At 42.8% G+C, this 15,955-nt stretch overlaps 1 protein-coding gene across 1 annotated transcript in view; it reads left to right on the top strand.

Annotated features, from left to right (window-relative positions):
- The window catches only part of LOC140483570 (host cell factor 1-like), a 116,026-nt gene that overhangs the window by 74,255 nt on the left and 25,816 nt on the right, over nt 1–15,955 (top strand). Inside the window, exons 16-19 of the mRNA XM_072581786.1 lie at nt 2,129–2,322; nt 5,308–5,566; nt 6,701–6,861; nt 10,210–10,597. Of these exons, the coding sequence (XP_072437887.1) occupies nt 2,129–2,322; nt 5,308–5,566; nt 6,701–6,861; nt 10,210–10,597 (1,002 nt within the window). The remainder of the gene's footprint in view (nt 1–2,128; nt 2,323–5,307; nt 5,567–6,700; nt 6,862–10,209; nt 10,598–15,955) is intronic.

Genomic DNA, 15,955 nt, shown 5'->3' with positions numbered 1-15,955 from the left:
GGCAAGACAGTGGAGAGAAGGAAGGCGTCACTCTATATAATGCCCTGAGTACAGCTGCAGTTTCTATTAGTACAGAGGAACCTCAACTATGCGAAGGACACTGGCGGGAGTGTTTCATTCGGTTAATCGAATTCCGGATAATCAAATGCTGGAGTTAGCCAATTATCAGGACCTTGCGATCTTGCCGGTTAATCCGATATTCGGTTAATTGAGGTTCCGCTGTATACTGTCTTTAACGTAACAAATTACTGAAGGCACTGCACAGGAGTATTTTAAAACCATGTGCTTCTGAGCCATGTAAAATAATGTTTGGTCTGATGACCAAGAGCATGCTTCAAGAGATAAGGAGTGCCCTAATTGGGAAAATGAGCTGGAGAGGCAAGAGTGTATTCCAGTGCTCTGGGCTGAGGCAGTTCAAAGCACAGCCCCCAGCAGAGGTGCGATTCTGATTGGCAGTGCATGAACAGTCAAAATCAGGAGAGTATCAATATTGTAGGATACGTCATTGCAAAGACTGGGGAAGCAAGGCTATTGCTGGATTTGAAAATGAGTGTAGGAGCCTTAAAGATGTTGCTTGATTGTGACCTAGTGTGGGTTGGTGTTGCTCAGAAAATGGAATTTGTTGCAAGGTAAGGCATGAGTAGCAGAGATTTGGATGACTGCTAGTTTATGGAGGATGGAGAGCAGATTGTGGCAAAGCAGCCTGAAGTATGTCAGAATAATGTACTCTAGTGGAGTTGGTAAAGGATTGCTTTAACTTTTCAGTAGTAGATTAACTGAGACATGGGCAAGTAAAGCAGTATTAGAGGTGATAATAGGTAATTATAGTGATAGCACAATTGAGGTCATCAACTGCAACACCAAGATTGCATTCAGACTGGCTTAAGCTGACTGTTGACAAGGAGACCAATAGAGGTAGTATTGAAGGAATGGAGTTTGTAGCGGGGATTGGAAAAAGCAAGTCTGACCTTCCCAATATTTAATTGGAGGGAATTTCTGCTTAACCAGGATTGGATGTCAAATAAATAATCTGATATTTTAGCAACAGTGGAGGAATTCAGAGGGCTGATGGTGAGGTAGAGTTTGGTGCCATCAGTATATGCATGAAGACTGTGAGACCGACCTTTTATCCAAGTGGCGGTAAATAGATGAGAAATGGTAAAGGATCGAGAATAGATTCTTGAGGGACACCAGAATAACCATAAGGGAGCAGGAAAAGAAGTCAGTTCAAGTGATTCTGTGATTTGTTTTCATTCTTATCTAATAAATCATATGACATGTGCAACCCAAATAATAACATTGATGTGATCCTCCAGCCCCTGTCCAAAGACATCTGGAGAAGGACAAGGATGAAACATTTTGCCTTTTGTCTCATTCACTTAGGATGTCATTTGTAACTTTGAGATAGTCAGTGCTGTGGAGGGAAACCTGATTAGAATGACTGAACCATAGTGATAGTAAGATGAGAATGGATTTAGAAGATGACAATATATTCGAGGACTTTGGAGGAGAAATAAAAGTTGGATATGAGGCCAGATATGCAAGAATACAGGAGCCAAGGGTTTTTTTTCCTTTTGAGGGATGAAGAGAAGGTCTAACTTCGTCCAGCAGGAGGGTGTGGCTGATGAGAATCTTGCTTTCAATATTTTTTAGCACAACATGATTTTGAATGATTAGCAGGAAACCTGCTCAGATCATGGCTCAGTATGCAAATATGCATGCATCTTGCTGTACCCTATATAGAGGCCGGGAAGATCTTGTTTTTGATCCATCATTCTCTAGTGAGTCAGTCAGCATGTCACTGTAATTGACTGCATAGACCAGAGGTTCGAAAAGTACTAGCAAGAGTTTGTACTCAACATCTATATACAATCCCAGATCCTTGGGAGTTGCTCCAAGAGCTATGTTCTCACCTGTGTTTGTCCCTTCTTAATGTGTCAGGCCAACAAGACAAGGAATAGACAATGAAAAACTTGCCAAAAAACGGAAATTGAACAGGAGTCTGCAAGTATTTCTCAAAGAAATGTAACTTAAAATGGAATTTGGTTCACTTGTATATTTTTTGATTTTGATGTTTGGGAATTGATTGTAAACTGTGTTGTTTAAGTCTTGTCATAATTGTCTTTAGGTGCAAGTACATTGGGGACGATAGCAGGTACAACACTTGCAGGAGTGTCCACCGTTTCACCAACACTCAACACTCCCATTGCCACTCTTGGTACCATTGCCAACCTTACGGGCCAGATAATCAGTGCTTCCCCTAACACCACTCAGAAACTTACTGCTGTAACTGGAGCTACTTCCCCCATCATCACCATTCAGGTAGGAAAGGCCCAAACTTTCAAAATGTTACTGTAATTTCAATTCAATGGAAATGTTGTGACTTTGACAAGATAATGAGGCTTGGCTGCTAAACAACCCTCTGCTAAACAACAATGTCTACCATGTTAGTACTGTCCTTTAGCCTAAAGATGGCACGGTGACTCAGTGGTTAGCACTGTTGCCTCACAGCACCAGGGATCCAGGTTCAATTCCAGCCTTGGGCGACGCTTTGTGTGGAGTTTGCACATTCTACCAGTGTCTGCATGGGTTTTCTCCGGGTGTACCAATTTCCTCCCACAGTTTAAAGATGTGCAGGTTAGGTTAATTAGCCATGCTAAATTGCCCATAGTGTTCAGGGAAGTATTAGTTAGGGGTAAGTTAGAGTAATAGAGTAGGAGAATGTGTCTGGGTGGGTCACTCTTTGGAGGGTCAGTGTGGACTTGTTGGGCCAAAGGGCCTGTTTTCCCCACTGTAGGGATTCTATAAATGGTATCATGTTAATGTCACTGAATGAATAATCAGAGACTCAGATAGAATTGTGATAGAATTTAAAATGCAATTAATAAATGTTGAGTACAAAGTTAGTCTCAATTTTGTTTATCATTCTTGGGATGTTGATGTTACTGGCTGGGCCAGCAGTTATTGATTATCCTTCACTGCCCTTGAGAAGTTAGTGTTGAAATGCTTACTTTGTTACGATATTGGGTAAACCCCTCGGCTAATTTAAACCAGATATACAGAAAAATACACCTCGCACCATAATCTGTTAAATTTTAAGTGGCAAGAACTACCCCAAATATTGCTATTTAAAGAAAAGTTTAACCACTTTATTCTTTTAAGTCCAAAAGAGAACACTAAACCACAACTATTTACAACTCCTTTCTCTTAAACGTGTCTTTTATCTCCCACTCTACAATACTGATCCAATAAAAATCCCAATTAAGATTTACAAAAACAAATCACGTTTCAAAACCAGCCAGCGAGGTTGATTCTCCCCTATAGATTTTCCTGGGTTGTCTTTTCTTTGCTGAAAATGTGTTGCTGGAAAAGCGCAGTAGGTCAGGCAGCATCCAAGGAGCAGGAGAATCGATGTTTCAGGCATGAGCCCTTCTTCAGGAAATGATCTTTTCTTTGGTCTTCTGCACAAATGTCTTACGGACAGGTACCTTTTTCAGAGAGCTATTCTGCTAGCAGACTGCTTAGCTGCTCTTTGCCTTTCTCCCCAACTATTCAAAATACCCGATTTTATATACCCCAAAACATCGGACTGTCTCATCAAAACATTCAAATTCAAACTTGATTGGATTTTGGTTTCTTGGGGCATAATTTAAACTGATTGGCCGAGTTCAAATTTGTTGTGTACCATGTCACCTCGCTCCACCTATTTGTTTCACAATCAAATGTTGCATTTTTTAAATTGTCCAGCATACTCTGTGCTTTCAGTCAGTCCTTGCCAGCTTTCATTCTCTCTTAAAGGCCTACACCTTCACAACAACTTGAACCACTGCAACCCATCAAGTTTGAGTAGACCCACTATGATATTGAGGAGCACGTTCCAGGATTTGTAATGGTAACACTGAAACTATCATCATGTGTGGGAAGAACACACTTTGAGTAATGTCCTCTAGGGAAGGAAATTTGCATCCTAAGCCTGAATTTAAAAATAAGGAGGAGTAGGAGTAGGACATCAGGCCCCGAGCCTGCTCTGCCATTCGATAAAATCATGGCTGATCTTTTCATGGACTCAGCTCCACATATCTGCCCTCTCACCATATCCCTTATTTCGTTTATTGTTCAAAAAAAACTGACTTTAAAACATTTTACTGCAATAACGTCAACTACTTCACTTGGCAGGAAATTCCATAGATTTACAATCCTCTGGGTAAAGAAGTTTCTTCTCCATTCAGTCATAAATCTGCTCCTCCTCATTTTGAGGCTATGTCCTCTTGTCCTAGTGTCATTGGCCAGTGGAAACATCCTCTCTACTTCAATCTTATCGATTCCCTTCATAATTCTATACGTTTCTGTAAGATCCCCTACTCATTCTTCGAAATTCCAATGAATATAATCCCAGTCTACTCAGTCTCTCCTCATAAGCCAACCCTCTTAACTCCAGAATCAACCTGGTGAACCTCATCTACACCCCCTCCAGTGCCAGTACATTCTTCCTCAAATAAGGAGACCAAAACTGTACGCAGTCCTCCAGGTGTGGCCTCACCATCACCCTGTACAACTGCAACATAATCTCTCTGTTTTTAAACTCAATCCCTTTAGCAATGAAGGACAAAATTCCATTTGCCTTCCTAATTACTTGTTGAACCTGCAGACCAACTATGTGATTACATATGACTCCAGATCCATAACAACATTTTTGACTCTTAGCTCCCCTCTGAAATTGCCTAACCAATGGCTTCAATGGCATTTAGGGATGGACAGCAGACATTGGCCTTCCAACAAATACCCATATCCTATGAAGGAATAAAGGGGGAAAATACACGACCACTTGCTGAAATTAAGCCTCTTATTGGGTTTCACTATTCCAAAGCGGTGGTTGATCTCTATACTCGACTCCCACGTGTCCGTAAATCTATATTTCTAGGTCTGTGGCTACTCCACTGGTAAAAGGGAGCCGCGATTTGTAGTATTACTGGCACTGTGGGTTTTATGGATAATACTGCAAATTAAGAGAAATACAAGGAGTAACAAATTCCTCACTAACTCATAGCCAGCTATATAACAGCCTCTGAACTGAAATTAGCTTTGTGCAAACCAGGTGTTTTTGTCTTGTATGGTAGTTTGCATCGTATTTGCCCACTGATTCATCACTCTGATTTGTTTGGATATTCCTCAAAATACCTTTTGTTTGAAACCAGGTCTTACTACACTGTTGTGCACCTCAGTTAGTAGGTGAAGTGCATTGTCTCATTGGCATTGTTTCTTCTTTTTGCATCTCTTACCTGTGTCTGTGAATTTTTCTCTTTTCAGCCTGTGTCTGAGCCAAACCGTGTCACGATTGTCGCCTCCCCTGGTGGCATGGTTGCACAACAAGCACAGCAGCTTGTAAATTCAGGATCAGCTTTGGTGGCGGCACCTCGAGTTGCTACTGTGAATTCAGAAACTCAGACCCACAGACTTGAGTTTGTTGAAATGCCAGTCAGATGTTCAAATCCTCCCCATGAGACGTCAGAAACCAACACCACCAACACATCTACAACTACCACAGCAAACATTGCAGCAAACCAAGGCAAGTATACCAGAGGAACAAGAACATTAGGAATACTTTGGTTTACTGATTTAATGGTTATTTTTGTTGATCACCTCTGTGACCCACAGAACTAAGGCAAGTAGGTGACGTTTTGATTCAGATCAGCCAATATCTAATTGAATAGTGGAACAGGCTCAAAAAACTGAATTGCATCCCGTTCTTATGCTTGTATGTCAGTTACACACACGTGCATCATATGTCAAGTGACTCTTCCTCAGAACTGTAATAATTTGTTGTCTACTTACAGAGCTCATGAGTGAATTAACTGCTCATAACAGAGTATTGTCAGCTGTGGTTCAGTTGGAGGCAGACTTGCTTCTGAATCAGAAATTGTGGATTCAGGCTATAAGGTTGTAGAGGCAAGTAGCGTGGAAGCAGGTGTTTCGCCCCAACTTGTCCATGGCAACCAATCTCCAATTCTGAACTAGTCTCATTGGCCTAAATCCCTTTAAACCTTTTCTATCCAAATAATTATAAATGTTGTAATTATATCTGCCTGTACCACTTCCTCTGGCTACTCGTTCCACATAGATACCATCCTCTGTGTGAAAAAGTCAAACCCTAGGGACTGAAGTGCGCAAGAGTTTAAAGGGTTAAAGCTGTTAATGCAATGCTGAGGCAATGCTGCATTGCTGGATGCACTGTCCTTCAAACAAGGCATTAAATCAACACCTTGTATGTTCTCTGAATGTAAAAGATGCCATTGTGCTAATTTAAAGAGCAGGCAAGTTTCCATCACTGTTGTTGTCAATAGTTATCCCTTAATCTGCAAAACCCAAGCAGCTTATTCTGGTCATTATTGCACTGCTGCTTGTGGGAGATTGTAGTGTGTAATTTAGCTGCCATGTCTCCTACGCTGCTACAGTGACTACCCTTCATAGTATTTCATTGGCTGTCATGTGTCCTGAGATTGTAGAAGATTATATATAAAAGTTAGTCTTTTTTGTTTCAACTATAATGGTTAATTTATCATGGGAAGCCTTGTGTTGTGTAGCACATTTTGTTTCTACACTGCATTGAGACGTGTTAAGTAAAGTTTGTTACATAATTGAAACTGTGTAAGTTAACTTAATGTTTAATCATCATTTTTTTTGTGCTCATCCAACTCTGCAGTCCAGCCACCTGCCATGAATGCACAAGGTATTCCTGAAAGTGTGCATGGTGAAACAGCAACAGCAGGAACAACAAACACTGCAACCACTGCATCTACAGCACAGAGTGGGGCAGTTACCATGGTAACACAGTCCACACCTGCCCCTGGACCTTCCACACAGGTAAGGCAAGGAAGAAATACATAGGATTTGGGACTGTACAGGGATGTGGGCTTAAAACCCAATTAAATGCTTTTAGGTAGCAAGCAATCTTTAAACAGTGTCCTCTGACACAAGATGTAGACTACTAGCACTGTAGAGCTGTACATAGCAAATGTTGGAGGAGCCATGTTTCAGATGGGACTTTAAAACAATTAGATGTAAATTGTATTAATCAGAGTATGGCATGGCCTAGTCAATGTGCCTACTACATCTAACGGCACGCAAAGCCTGATTCAAGTGGCGCTTCATTCATTGTACTTGGCCTTACAGAACCAGATGCTGCACTAATCCACAGAAAACAAACAACGTTGGAGTAAAAGAATTTAGACCTTGAATTAAATTTTTACTTTAATTTACAGAAAAATTTATGCTTCACGTAACCAGACAAAAATGAGGTAGAATGCGAGTGAAAGCTTTGTCAGAGAGATCTTGGGTAAGAAAAGTGAGGCTGAGGGGTTTAAGTTAATTCCAGAGCATGGCATCTAGATGATTGAAGGGACAGCTACAGTGGTGGAGTGGAAAAAAAATGGAGACGGGGGCACAGGCAGACAGATCTGAGAATTGCAGAGGTCACCTAGGTTATAGAGCTTAAAAGGTGAAGTGCTGAAGGAATTTAATCAAGAGGGAAAACCTTAAATTTGAAGCATAGCGAGTGTGTGGTTGACTGTGAGATGGTGTGACCATAACATAGAGCAGAACTAGACCATTCGGCTCATTGAGTTTGTTCCGCAAATCGGTGAGATCAGCTGAGGGGTGATCTTACAGAGGTTTATGAAATCATGAGGGGCATGGATAGAATAAATAGACAAAGTCTTTCCCTAAGGTGGGGGAGTCCAGAACTAGAGGGCATAGGTTTAGAGTGAGAGGGGCAAGATATAACAGAGACCTGAGGGGTAACTTTTTCACACAGAGGGTGGTGCGTGTATGGAATGAGCTGCCAGAGGAAGTGGTGGAGGCTGGTACAATTGCAACATTTTAGAGGCATTTAGATGGGTATATGAATAGGAAGGGTTTGGAGGGATTTGGGCTGCGTGCTGGCAGGTGGGACTAGATTGGATTGGGATACCTGGTTGGCATGGACGAGTTGGACCGAAGGGTCTGTTTCCATGCTGTACATCTCTAGAACTCTGAATCCTCAACTCACTTTTCTGTCATTTCCCATAACCCTTGATTCCCTTGCTGATTTAGTATGTCCATGTCAGCCTTCAATATAGTTAATGAACCAGGATCCACAGCCCTCTGTAATTTAAATAAAATTCTACAGATTCACCACGCTCTGAGGGAAACATTCCACCTCATCTCTGCCCTAACTGGGTGGCCCCTGAGTCTGAGATTGTGCACTTTGGTCTTAGACTGACCCACAAGGGAAATTAGCCTCTCCATATCTATCCTTGCAAGCTCCTAAGCATTTTGTATGTTTTCAATAAAGCCACCAGTCATACTCTAAACTGTCATGAGTATAGGCCCACCCCATACAACATGTTCTCCTGAGACAATCTCGGGATCAACTTAGTGAACTTTCTCTGTCTCCAGTCCTGTCTATCTTAGATAACAGGATCAAAACCGTTCATGATAACGTATGCTTTGAATCAAGACTTCCCTATTTTTATACTCCATTTTCTTTGAAATGAAGACTGACATTCCCTTCCCTGTTACCTGCTAGATTTTGGTATATTGCACAAGGACACTCAAATTCCTCTTTTGCTGAAGCTTTCTAGAGTTTTCCTGTATTCATAGAATATATTCAGCTTCTCTGTTCATCCTGCCAAAGTGCATAACCTTACATATCCCCATATTCTATTCCATCTCTTAATTTTTTTTACCCACTCACTCAACCTGCTTATATCTCTCTATATGTTTTGTGTTATCACTATTTGTGTTCTCACTTGTATTTGTATCATCCATAACACTTGGCAATAGTACACACTTGTCTGTCCAATCCATTGACTTGTCCTTTGAAGTTGTGCACCATCCTCTCAATTCACAATGTTTCCAAGTTTTGTATCATCTGCAAACATTGAAATTGTGTTATGTACACTAAGATCAAATGGTCAAGAAAAGCTTGAGTCCCAATGCTGATCATTGGAGAACACTGCTACAATCCTTCCTCTAGCCCAACAAAACAATCAATACTGCTACCTCTGCCCTTTTTCTTTCACACCTGAATACTTGTTTCCAGAAATATTTAAAAACGTAGTCCTGCCCTTCTTTGAACCAGGTCTCCATTATTGCATCATAGCATGTAATGGACTGTTACTTTCTCCCTTACCCTCCTGTTAACTTATTATCGCTAATTCCAGTGCTAGTATTTTCTGCACCTTGGTGCTCCTTTCTAATACTGGTTCCTACATCCCTGCCAAATTGGTTTAAACCCTCATGATGGCATGAGTGAAATGTTTTGCAAGGAATTCCATTCCAGCTCTATTCAGGTTGAAGCTGTTCAGTTACTCAAGATTCTCAAGAACTCATTGTTGCACCACCTTTCCAGTCCCATATACATCCCCTTTATTCTCCTATTTCTCAACTTGTTTGTATGTGATGTTGGGAGTAATCTGAAGATTACTTTTGAGATCCTTTTCCACCTGACACCCCAAACTCTGCCTGGAGGACTACCTCCTTAATACCTGTCTCATTTGTACCAAAGAGGACCATGACCTGCTGACTGTTCACCCTCCCACCTCACGCCCCTCAGTCACATTCTTGATTATGGCACCAGGAAGGCAATCCACCATCCTGGAATCATGCCTATAACTTCAGAACTCCTATCTTTGTCCATAATATTGAAGCATGTATCACTGTTGCACTTCTGGTATTCCTTGTACCTGTCCATAAGCTGACAACCCAATAGTGCCATTAACATGGCTTATGCTGCACTCCCCAGATGAACCATTACTTTCATGAGTATTCAGAACTGAATGCATTCTGGGTGTTGTTGCACTAACTGTCTATTTATATTTTGATTGCCTAGTGGTCATCCATGTACTTTCCATGAAGTTCTTTGCCTCAGTGAAAGCTTCAGAGCTTCCCCTCCACTTCACTGAAGCTGGGAGATAATACGGGGGATAAGGGAAGTTTGAGTGAACAACTTTGCTATTTTCTTTAATGAAGATGCATATGAGCTGTGTGAACCCTTGCTTGAACATCTAAATAATAACCCGAACAAGCTGGAGAACAGACACCTGAGATTTCTGATTAATACCATCTGAAGATTCAGATCGATTAATTGTTCTGTGCAGCAATTAGAACTGGCACCATGACTTAATTACTACAATGTAAATGAGCTGTGAAATTATTTTTCTGTTCCCGCAGGCAATCCCATCAACTGAAGGACAGTCTAATAGCATTGAGCAAGGTTCTGTGTCTACAATGGGACAGAATGTTGTACAGATTCTGCCTGCTAGCTCCACTGGTGTTGGTGCCACAATAGCGGTTAGGGTCTCCAGTACAAACCAAGAAACAGCAGCGGCCTTGAATCCTCAACCTAGAGTCAGGTTGCAGCAAGATCAGCTCCTCCCTCCGCGAGAGCTGCTGGCTGATAGCCGGCCAGAGACCCTTGCTGAACTGGGACTGTCTCCTGAGGAGCTGGCTGTAGCAGCTGCCGCTGAGGAAGCAGCCCGTTTCGCAGCACTGGAGGAAGAAGCGAAGGCAACAACAGCGACACAAACATCTCTGGTCTCTAAAGGGGCTGCCCCTGCAGGTAGGTGTACACAGAGATTTGAGTTCCCAACTACAAGGTTAACAATAGTAAGTGGGAAATTGAGAAGCAAATTTGTAAGACCTTGGATTTGTGTAAGAACAATAAGATTGTAATGGTAGGGGATTTAACTTTCCGAATATAGACTGGGACTGCCAAAGTGTTAAGTTCCTCTTCATCCAAGCCCTTAAGTGTCTACAAGAAAATTTTCTTTTTCAGTATGTACTAGACCTTTTTCATTACCTACTAGACAAGGAGCAAAATTTGATCATCTCTTGGGAAATAAGGTTGGGCAAATGATTGAAGTGTTAGTGTGGGAGCATTTTGGGGTCAGTGATCATAATTCTATCAGTTTTAAAATAGTGATGGAAAAGGATGGACTGGATCTAAAAGTTAAAGCTCTAAATTGGAATAAGGCCACTTTTGATGAAATTCGGCAAGAACTTTCAAAAGTTGATTGGGGATGGTTTTTGCAGATAAAGTGAGAGTTGGAAGTTGAGAGACTTACAAAATGAATTAACGAGAGTCCAGAAGCAGTTTCTGGAGGTCTAGAGAAACTGAAGCTCTGGTCAAGAACAAAAAGAGGCATGTGACAGCTAGAGACAGGTAGCATCAAGTCATACTCTAGAGGAGTATTGAGGCAGTAGGAGTATACACAAAAGGGAATTGAGGAGGGCAAAAAGGGGACATGAACTATAGGTTTACAGAGAAGCCAAAAAAGATTCTACAAATACATTAAGGACAAAAGAGTAACGAGGGAGAGAATAGGGCACATTAAAGATCAAGGCTAACTGTGTGCAAGTGAGGTCTGCAGATGCTGGATATCAGAGTCTAGAGTGTGTTGCTGGAAAAAGCGGCCGCTTGATTGGCACCACATCCACAAACATCCCTCCCTCCCCCACCAACGCTCAGTAGCAGCAGTGTGTACCATCTACAAGATGCACTGCAGAAACTCACCAAAGATCCTCAGACAGCACCTTCCAAACCCACAACCACTTCCATCTAGAAGGACAAGGGCAGCAGACACATGGGAACACCACCCCCTGCAAGACCCCCAGGTCAAAATCCTGGAAGTCCCTCCCTCAGGGCATTGTGGGTCTACCTACAGAACATGGACCACAGTGGGTCAGGAAGGCAGCTCACCCCCACCTTCTCAAGGGGCAAATAGGGACAGGCAATAAATGCTGGCCCAGCCAGCACAGTACGGTGGCTCAGTGGTTAGCACTGTTGCCTCACAGCGCCAGGGTCCCAGGTTCGATTCCAGCCTCGGGCGACTCTCTGTGTGGAGGTTACACATTCTCCCCGTGTCTGCGTGGGTTTCCTCCGGGTGCTCCGGTTTCCTCCCACAGTTGTGGAGGTCAAGGTAGATTGAACATGGGAAATGCAGGGTGATGGGAATAGGGTACCTGGGTGGGATGCTCTTCAGAGGGTCAGTGTGAATTTGATGGGCCGAATGGCCTGGTTCTATACTGCAGGGATTCTACAGACATCCTCATCCTGTAGACGAACACAATGCAACACATGAGAGTGCAATAGGTGGATGGAGGTAAGGGTAAAGGTGATAGGTTGGAGAGGAGGGGTGGAGCGGATAGGTGGGAAGGAAGATTGACAGGTGGGACAGGTCATGAGGACGGTGCTGAGCTAGAAGGTTGAAACTGGGGGGAGGGGAAATGAGGAAACTGGTGAAGTCCACATTAATGCCCTGCAGTTGAAGGGTCCCAAGGCAGAAAATAAGGCGTTCTCCCTCCAGGCATCGGGTGGTGAAGGAGTAGCAATCTGCCTGACCTATTGTGCTTTGTCCTGGATGGTGTCTGACCATAGGAAACGGTTGAGATACAAAACAAGTATTTTACGTAAGTGTTTACTGTGGAGCAGAATATGACAGCTAGAGATCTGGGAGAAGGACATGGGAAATATTGAATGTGGGGAAATAGATGGTGACATCTTGAAAAATATCCACATTATAGAGCTGGTGGTGCTGGATGTCTTAAAATGCATAAAGGTGGATAAATCCCCAGAACCTGATCAGGTGTACCCAACAACTCTGTGGGAATCTAGGGAAGTGTTTACTTGGCCCTTGCTGAGACATGTATCATCGATAGTCACAGGTGGGATGCTGGAAGACTGGAGGTTGGCTAATGTCATGCCACTATTTAAGAAAGGTGGTAAGGAAAAGCCAGGGAACAATAGACTGGTGACCCTGACATCAGTGGTGGACAAGTTGTTGGAGGGAATCCTAGGGAACAGGATTTACGTGTATTTGGAAAAGCAAGGGCTGACAAGGGATAGTCAACATGGCTTTGTGCATGGAAAATCAGGTCTCATGAACTTGATTGAGCTTTTTGAAGACATTATAAAGAGAATTGTTGAGGGCAGAGCAGTGGACGTGATCGATATGGACTTCAGTAAGGCATTCGACAAAGTTCCTCATGGTAGACTGGTTAGCAAGGTTAGATTACATGGCACACAGAGAGAACTAGCCATGTGGGTACAGAACTGGCTCAAAGGTAGACGACCAGAGCGTGGTGTTGGAGGGTTTCTTTTCAGACTGGAGGCCCGTGACCAGTGGAGTGCCACAAGGATCAGTGCTGGGTCCACTGCTTTTTGTCATTTATATAAATGATTTGGATGTGAACTTAGGAGGTATAGTTAGTAAATTTGCAGATGACACCAAAATTGGAGGTATAGTGGACAGCAAAGAAGGTTACCTCAGAATGCAATGGGACCTTGATCAGATGAACTGAAGAGTTTATTTTAGAGAAATATGAGATGCTGCATTTTGGAAAGGCAGATCAGTCAGAACTTGTACACTTTAATGGTAAGGTCCTGGGGAGTGTTGCTGAGCAAAGAGACCTTGGAGTGCAGGTTCATAGCTCCTTGAAAGTGGAGTCGCAGGTAGATAGGATAGTGAAGAAGGCATTTGGTATGCTTTCCTTTATTGGTCAGAGTATTGAGTACAAGAGTCGGGAGGTCATGTTGCAGCTGTACTGGACATTGGTTAGGCCACTTTTGGAAAATTGTGTGCAATTCTGGTCTCCCTCTCAAAGGAAAGGTGTTGTGAAACTTGAAAAGGTTCAGAAAAAATTTCCAAGGATGTTGTCAGGGTTGGAAGGTTTGAGCTATAGGGAGAGGCTAAATAGGCTGATGCTGAGGGGTGACCTTATTAGAGGTTTATAAAATCATGAGGGGCATGGATAGGGGAAACAGACAATGTCTTTTCCCTGGGGTACGGAGTCCAGAACTAGAGGGCATAGGTTTAAAGTGAGAGGGGAAAGATTTAAAAGGGACCGAAGAGTCTACCTTTTCACACAGAGAATGGTACATGTATGGAATGAGCTGCCAGAGGAAGTGATGGAGGCGGTCCAGTTGCAACATTTAAAAGGCATCTGAATAGGTACATGAGTAGGAAGAGATTAGAGGGATATGGGCTGGGTGCTGGCAAATGGAACTAGATTAGTTTAGGATATCTTATTAGCATGGACGAGTAGGACTGAAGGATCTTTTTCCATGCTGTACATCTTTGACTCAAAATACATAGTAATATCTTGAAAAGTATACATATTACAGAGGACATGGTGTTGGACATCTTAACACACCTAAAAGTGGATAACTCCCCAGGTCCAGATCAGGTTTGTCCCAGAACTTTGTGGGAACTAGATAAGTGATTGCTGGGCCCCTTGCTGAGATATTTGTATCATCAATGGCCATGGGTATGTGCTGGTAGACTGGAGCTTGGCTAATGTGGTACTATTATTTAAGAAAGGTGGTAAGGAAAGGTCAGGATGAGTCTGACATTAGCGATGGGTAGGTTGTTGAAGGGGATTCTGAGGGACAGAGTTTACATGTATTTGGAAAGGCAAGGACTGATTAGGGATAGTGAAGATGGCTTTTTGTGATGGGAAATTGTCTCACAAACTTGATTGAGTTTTTTGAAGGTAGCAAGGTTAGATCTCACAGAATACTGGAGAGCTAGCCAATTGGATGCAGAACTGGCTCAAAGGTAGAAGACAGAGGGTGGTTGTGGAGGGTTATTTTTCAGACTGGAGGCCTGTGACCAGTGGAGTGCAACAAGGATTGGTGCTGGGTCCTCTACTTTTTTGTCATTTACATAAATAATTTGGTTGTGAGCATAAGAGGTACAGTTAGTAAGTTTGCAGATGACACCAAAATTGGAGGAGTAGTGGACAGCGAAGGAGGTTAACTTAGATTACAACAGGATCTGGACCAGATGGGCCAATGGGCTGAGAAGTGGCAAATGGAGTTTAATTCAGATAAATGTGAGGTGCTGCATTTTGGGAAAGCAAATCTTAGCAGGACTTATACACTTAATGGGAAGGTCCTAGGGAGTGTTGCTGAACAAAGAGACCTTGGAGTGCAGGTTCATAGGTCCTTGAAAGTGGAGTCGCAGGTAGATAGGAAAGTGAAGGCGGCGTTTGGTATGCTTTCCTTTATTGGTCAGAGTATTGAGTACAAGAGTCGGGAGGTCATGTTGCGGCTGTACAGGACATTGGTTAGGCCACTGTTGGAATATTTCGTGCAGTTTTGGTCATCTTCCTATCGGAAAGATGTGAAACTTGAAAGGGTTCAGAAAAGATTTACAAGGATGTTGCCAGGGTTGGAGGATTTGAGCTATGGGGAGAGGCTGGAGAGGCTGAACAGGCTGGGGCTGTTTTCCCTGGAGCATCGGAGGCTGAGGGGTAATTTTATAGAGATTTACAAAATTATGAGGGGCATGGATAGGGAAATAGACAAAGTCTTTTCCCTGGGGTTGGGGAGTCTAGAACTAGAGGGCATAGGTTTAGGGTGAGAGGGAAAAGATATAAAAGAGACCTAAGGGGCAATTCTTTCACACAGAGGGTGGTACGTGTATGGAATGAGCTGCCAGAGGAAGTGGTGGTGGCTGGTACAATTGCAACATTTAAGAGGCATTTGGATGGGTATATAAATAGGAAGGGTTTGGAGGGATATGGGCCGGGTGCTGGCAGGTGGGACTAGATTGGATTGGGATATCTGGTAAGCATGGACGGTTGGACCGAAGGGTCTGTTTCCATGCTGTACATCTCTATGACTCTAAGTGCCAAAGAGGCTTAATGAAGGCAGAGCTGTGGACATTGTCTATATGGACTTCCGCAAGCTGTTCAATAATTCTCTGCATGATAGACTGGTTAACAAGGTTGAATCACATGGAATCCCAAGAAGTGGATACATTTTCTTCAAGCCAATTTTGTATCCAAGAAGACTGGATGATAGTGGAAAGATGTTTCTCAGACTGGAGGCAAGTGACCACTTGTAGTGCTGCAAGAATCAGTGCTAGGTCTTCTGGTTTTTGTCATTTATGTAAATGATTTGGATGTGAATGTA

The sequence above is a fragment of the Chiloscyllium punctatum genome, chromosome 12 (assembly GCF_047496795.1).
Source record: "Chiloscyllium punctatum isolate Juve2018m chromosome 12, sChiPun1.3, whole genome shotgun sequence".
Taxonomy (NCBI): Eukaryota; Metazoa; Chordata; class Chondrichthyes; order Orectolobiformes; family Hemiscylliidae; genus Chiloscyllium; species Chiloscyllium punctatum.
This window is presented reverse-complemented; position numbering and strand designations above follow the sequence as displayed.